At 66.4% G+C, this 5,962-nt stretch overlaps 1 protein-coding gene across 1 annotated transcript in view; it reads left to right on the top strand.

Moving 5' to 3' along the window:
* Positions 1-3,729, top strand: part of SMG5 (SMG5, nonsense mediated mRNA decay factor) — a 22,374-nt gene extending 18,645 nt beyond the window's left edge. Inside the window, exons 15-20 of the mRNA XM_025040844.1 lie at positions 370-429; positions 723-882; positions 1,228-1,318; positions 1,967-2,041; positions 2,226-2,364; positions 2,504-3,729. Coding sequence (XP_024896612.1) covers positions 370-429; positions 723-882; positions 1,228-1,318; positions 1,967-2,041; positions 2,226-2,364; positions 2,504-2,587 — 609 coding nt within the window. The 3' untranslated portion in view covers positions 2,588-3,729. The remainder of the gene's footprint in view (positions 1-369; positions 430-722; positions 883-1,227; positions 1,319-1,966; positions 2,042-2,225; positions 2,365-2,503) is intronic.
* Positions 3,730-5,962: the final 2,233 nt, after the last annotated feature.

A 5,962-nucleotide genomic window follows, 5' to 3' on the forward strand; every position in this document is an offset into this window, starting at 1 on the left:
AGGGGCAAGAGCAGGCTCCGGCCCTGGCGGCTTCGTTCTCGAGCAGCAGGTGTGTGGGTCGCGTCTGCCCCGGAGCTGCGGCTCCGCCAGAAGCTGGCAAGGGGATGGTGACAGAAGGCGAGCGGTGTGTGCACAGAGTCCCCTGGGAGGGAGAGCAGGTGCCGAGGGGCAGGGCCCACGCCCTGGGGCGCAGCGGGGCTGTCCTGTGCCTGCCTCGCCCTGGGCAGGACCCTGGACAGCTGCTGTGACTGTAGCCCGCCTGCTTCAGAGCCCCGAATTCCTCCTGGCCTGATGGCTGGAGAGGGGAACGGGGCCCCAGGGCTGGCGTGGCCCAGGCCCCAACCCAAGCCCAGCACGGTTCTCCCGCAGGCCCAGGAGGAAGCACGGCGGAACAGGCTGATGAGGGACATGGCGCAGCTCCGACTGCAGGTAGGACATCGCAGCCCAGATGCCCCTCAGCCTGGGTGTCGCCTAAAGCCCCAGCAGCCCCCCGCCCCCGCTCCTGTCCCCCACCACTTCGTCTCTGTCCTCCCGGGGCCGTCCACGAACCTGTCCACGGAGCCCTGGTGCCTTCTCGGTGCCTTCGCTGTGTCTTCTCTCTCTCTCCCTTAATCCTCGTTCTGTCTACTTCTCCAAGGCCACTGGGTGAGGGTCCCTGTCCCCTTAGCAGCGGGAGGAGCCCCGTGAGCAGCGCTCACCCGCCCGCCCTGCCTTCCCACCAGCTCGAGGTCTCTCAGCTAGAAGGGAGCCTACAGCAGCCCAAGGCCCAGTCGGCAATGTCTCCCTACCTCGTCCCTGACACCCAGGCCCTCTGCCACCACCTCCCCATCATCCGCCAGCTGGCCACCAGCGGCCGCTTCATTGTCATCATTCCAAGGACAGGTGAGCATAATGGGGAGGTGGGGGCCAGAGTGAGGCTGAGAGAGACTGTGGGCTTGGTATCAAGACACCCTTATTTGGGGCCCAGTTCACACACAGCGGCCTCAGTCAAGTCCTGTCACGTCACCTGTGAAATGGGCACAATGACCCTTGTTAAACCTCGACTCCCGAGCCGGTTGGGGAAAGTGCTCAGGAAGTGGCCAGGTTCGTGGCTGCCAGAGGTCGCACTCTGAAGGGTCTCTGGGGACCTTGTGGGCCTGGTCCCCTTCTGCAGTGTGTGCAGAGCCCCACAAGACAGCGGGCTGGCTCACCTGCCTTGTCCTTCCCCACCCCCACCTCGCCAACCAGTGATCGATGGCCTGGATCTGCTGAAGAAAGAGCACCCAGGGGCCCGGGATGGGATCCGATACCTGGAGGCAGAGTTTAAGAAAGGAAACAGGTGGGTGCAGACCCGCGGGGCCTGTGCTGAGCCCGCGTCCGTCTCCCAGCTGACCGTGGGACAAGTCGGTGGGGGCTGGGGGTGCGTGACACACACTTGCAGCCCCACTCACAGTTTGCTCACTGCCCAGGGAGGGAGGCCGGGTCTCAGGGGCCAAAAGCAGGTGATGGGAGGAGCAGGGAGTCCTGTGGGAGCACTGCCCTGTCCACTAGCTGTGGGGGCAAACGGGAAGCGGGGTCAGCAAGGGGAGGGCGCGGCCCCCCGGCTCCACACTGTGGGCCTCTGGGAGCTTGTCCTTTGGGGTTGCCAGGGCGGGGCTCCTGCCTCCGGGGGAAGCCACAGTGAGCAGACGTGCAGGTGCTCGACCCCAGGCCCTTCCTCGGGCCTCCTGCTGGCTGACACCCCCACCCCTGTCTGCCCGCACCCGGCCAGGGCACTGACAGCCGCTCGCTTGGGCCCTGCCTCCAGAAACCTGACCCGAAGAGCATGTTCTGCTGCTCTCCTCACCCTCCTTCCTGGAGGAGGGAGCGCGAGCTGGGCGAGGCAGGGCTCCCCTGGAACCCGCCACGACCGTAGGCGTCGCGCTGCTTTGTGTGGCTGTGTGCGAGGCGCTCTCCTCGGCCCCACCCCCGCTCGTGTCCTTTGCAGGTACATTCGCTGCCAGAAAGAGGTGGGAAAGAGCTTCGAGCGGCACAAGCTGAAGAGGCAGGACACTGATGCCTGGTAAGGGCCAGCCCTGCCCCGGGCCTCAGAATTCTGGAACAGGCGGCAAAGCCAGCCTGGGCCCGAGGGGCTTGGGCTCCGTGTCCTCATGCCGGTGCCAGCCTGCCCTGCTGCCCTCCCTGTCCCCAGCCTCCCCGGTGCCCTGGAAGTCCTGGTGTCCACGCTGTGTCCTCTCTCCCACCAGGACCCTCTATAAGATCCTGGACAGCTGTAAACAGCTGACCCTGGCCCAGGGGGCTGGGGAGGAGGACCCGAGCGGCATGGTGACCATCGTCACAGGCTTTCCACTGGACAACCCCAGTGCGCTCTCGGGCCCAATGCAGGTGGGTCTCGGGCGACAGGAGGGGACTGGATGGGAGGTGGCACCGGCGCAGATCCCCTCAGACGTCCCTGCTTCCCCAGCCCCCACCGACATGTCGCATGGTCAGCGTCCTCCTCCCTTTGTCTGGCCCTGTTCCACAGGGCGCTCTGCAGGCCGCTGCCCACGCCGGCGTGGACGTCCAGAACGTCCTGGACTTCTACAAGCAGTGGAAGGAGATTGGCTGACGCTGCCCCCGGGCCCTGCAGTGGGGCTGACTCCAGATCTCTCGTGCCCTCCCTGGCAGCCAGGACTGCCCCGTCGTCACCCCACCTCACGCAGACGCACGCACGCACGCACTCAGGAAGGAAGCCTGGCTGACGCAGGCTGGGGGGACCCGGAGGGGCTGGGAGGGCTGGTCCCCTGCTGCCGTACAGCGTCAGGGAAGCGAGGAAAGCGCTTGGGGCAGGAGAGGCCCGTGGGCCCTGGTCAGCTCTGCTGTCCCCAGGGACGGCGACAGGCGTGGCGTCTGCATTTCATTGGAGTAGTTCCTGGACCTCTGAGAGGGAGGGACAGCGGGGCCCTCCTTCCTCACCCAGCATGCAGAGGTTGGGGCCAGGAGGGGGCGCCCTCCAGCCCTGGGGAGAGTGGGCGACACCAGGTCTCAGGGGGTTCTCTGCAGACCATGCTCCTCAAGGGCCACTCACCCTCTGGTCTCCCTCTGTGGGGGCTGGGCAGCGTTGGAGCCTTGGGGACTCTTTAAAGAAGAGGGGCCTGGGGCTGGCCACGCTGAGAGCAGCCTGGGCTCACCCCTCCCCGCCACGGGCACGCACCAGCTGCCCACCCCTGCTTCTGTTTCTGCCCAGCGTCCAGGGCGCTGCGGGCAGCCCGCACGCCCTTGGAGGCCCCTGGGCCCACCAGCCCCACAGCATCTGCGCTCGTGTCCCTGGCTGCTGTGCCGGGGCAGTAGGGTGCCAGTGAGAGGGGAGGCGGGTGCAGGCCGAGGCCAGCTCCCTCCGATCAGGGGAAGCAGAGGCCCCTTGGCGCTGCCCGTTGGGGGCCTGTGTCCCGCTGGGCTTCCGAGTTTGTGGGGGACTGGAGCTGGTGGGGCTGAGCTGGCGGGCGGGCTTTCGGAGCAGAGGTGACCGGAGCAGAGGTGACCGGGAGAGCTGGGGAAATGAAGGGCGGTGCCTCAGCTGGGGTGGGGCGGGGCGTCAGCTCTGGGGCCCCCACCCCAGCGAGCCCAGCTTCCTAGGCTGTGCTCAGGAGAGCAGGCTTCCTGCCTCTTCAAGGTAGCACATCTGGGACAACCTGGGGGTGCCACCCCCACTCCCAGTGCCTGGCAGAGACTAAGACTAAAGCATCACTTAATAAAGACCCCCGAAGCCCGCTCTGTCTCCTGGTGCCTTTCTGTGGGTCTTGGAGTGGGGGTGCGGGGCTCTGAAACGGCATTCTGGAAAGGTTTGAGGTGGACCCATTGGAGCAAGCTGGCAGTTTTGTGACAACAATCAAGTTCACTGGCCCTGGGTCGAGCTGGAGTCTGCATTGTCCTGAGGGTGCAGTGCAGCCTGGGGCTGCTGTGCAGTCTCCAGCTGGGTCCTCTGAAGCAGAGCGCTTCGAGAGGGAGGCGGGGGTGACCCTTGAGGCCAGCCTGAGTCCTCAGTCCCTGTCCTCTGCAAGGACTGGCACCTCCAGTACCTGGGGAGTGAAGGACTTGGCAAATCTCTCATGGCTGCACCAACACGTGCTAAAGACACGACCACAGCGAAGCACAGTGAGGTGGTCTCAAGTCCAAGGCCAGGGTTGGAATTTGCTGCCCAGCCGAAGGGCCCCCTCCCCTGGGAGAACCGGACCAGTGGTGCAGTGCGGCCTGGGGGAGCATGGCCGAGTCCTGGCAGTGGCCCGGCTATGGCCAGTCTGATGGCCGCGGGCTGGGGTCGGGCTGGGGCTGGCTGTGCAGGAGGCCGGCAGTGAGCTGCCTGCTGATGGGGCCGGGCGCCCCTGGCTGCTCCCTGGAGGCTGAACAAGGCTGCGATTGTTCCCTTTGTCTCCCACTCCCCGCCCAGGCCTGGCCCGCCAGCCGCCACCCTGCTCTCCCGCTGCCGGCCTGGCGGGCAGGGGCACCCGGCCTGCTGACCCACCGGCTTGGGAGCGCCAGCCGCGCGCCGGGTAAGGAAGCCCCCCTGGGCTCTGCCACCCATCCTGGCGGGCTGGGGGGGCCTGCTCTAGCCGCACACTTCCAGAGACCGCAGCCCCGTGGAGGAAGGGACCCCGAGGGCAGCTAGAGCCCAGCCAGCAGCTGCCTCTGCCCCTCCCCGGGGCAGGGGTACCTTTCGAGCTTTTATCTATTTCAAGGCTCAGCCAATGGAGGGACTAGGGACGTCTGTCTTGTGCCCAGCTGGGTCCCCAGCACCCAGCTCGGGCAGAGAGGCCCCCAAAGTGTTGAATGACAAGAGCAGAGGCTGGGGGGACTGGTGGGGTGAGGCCCGGAGGAGCCGGCAGCAGGAACGGGCAGGGCCGTCTGTGGAGCTGCCGGAAAGTTTTGGCCCAGGGAGCTGAGGAGGGGGTGAGCGTCCCACTATCCGTCCTCCCGGGCCTCTGCCCCCCGGCCGGCCAGCCCAGCCCCTCCACTTGTGCCAAGGAATGTGCCTGGAGAGGCTGCCCGAGCAGCAGGCGGGGCAGCACACAGGTCTGGGCTGACTGGTGTGGGGCTCAGGAGGGGTGTGTAGCCCTCGAAGAGCCAGGCATCCCCGATTCACGGCCCCACCCGCGGGCATCTGGCCTCTCTGAGAACCGTCCCTCGCCTGCCTTTCCCCTGCTCAGCCCCGCCCTGGGCCCAAGGCTTTCCCTGGCTGGTGGGTGGGCTCGAGCCCTCCAGGTTGACGGGGGTGAGCCAGGCTTCTCCTGAGACAGAATGGGGGGCAGGGCCTGGACCCAGGGCTTGGGGTTCCTGAGGCAGCCTTCCCCTGGGGAGGAGACTGAGCCCCGCAGTGGAGGGACCAAAAGCCCCCAGGCTAAGATGGGGAGGGATCAGGAAGCTGGGCCAGCCTTCCTTGGCCTGAGGAAGCGGCTTGGTGCCCCGCTACCACCCACACACGTGCATGCACCCCTAAGGGAAGGTGGATGGGAACAGATACCTGAGCCCCGCCTCTGTCTCTAGGTCAACGTGGAGGTGCCCCGCAACCATGCTCAGTCTCAAGCTGCCCCAGCTGCTTCGAATCCACCAGGTTCCCCGGGTGAGGGGCTGCACCCCGCTACCCCTACTCCCCAGGGGACTGGCTGGGACTGAGGTTCTTCCAGCAACGGGATGTCCCTCCTGCAGGCTAACTCTTACCCCTCCCACTCCTGTTCCCCAAGGCACAGGCTTGTGGCCTGCTCCCTAGGCTAGAATGCTCCCTTCAGAGTCCCCTGCCCAGGGCGCCCCGTGGGTGCCAGCCCACAGCCCCAACCCTTCTTGGCTTCTACCACTGGCTCTTCTGTTTCTCATCAGCTCTCAGGGGATTGGAACCTGACTAAGATGGAGGTCGGGCTGAGTTTGGTCTTGGGGCCACTGTGACCTCCAGCCCATTCTCTGGTGGAGAAGGGGTCTGGCCCAGTGAGCCCCTTCTCCCTTCCCCCCGCCC

Source organism: Pteropus alecto, unplaced genomic scaffold, assembly GCF_000325575.1.
Source record: "Pteropus alecto unplaced genomic scaffold, ASM32557v1 scaffold49, whole genome shotgun sequence".
Taxonomy (NCBI): domain Eukaryota; kingdom Metazoa; phylum Chordata; class Mammalia; order Chiroptera; family Pteropodidae; genus Pteropus; species Pteropus alecto.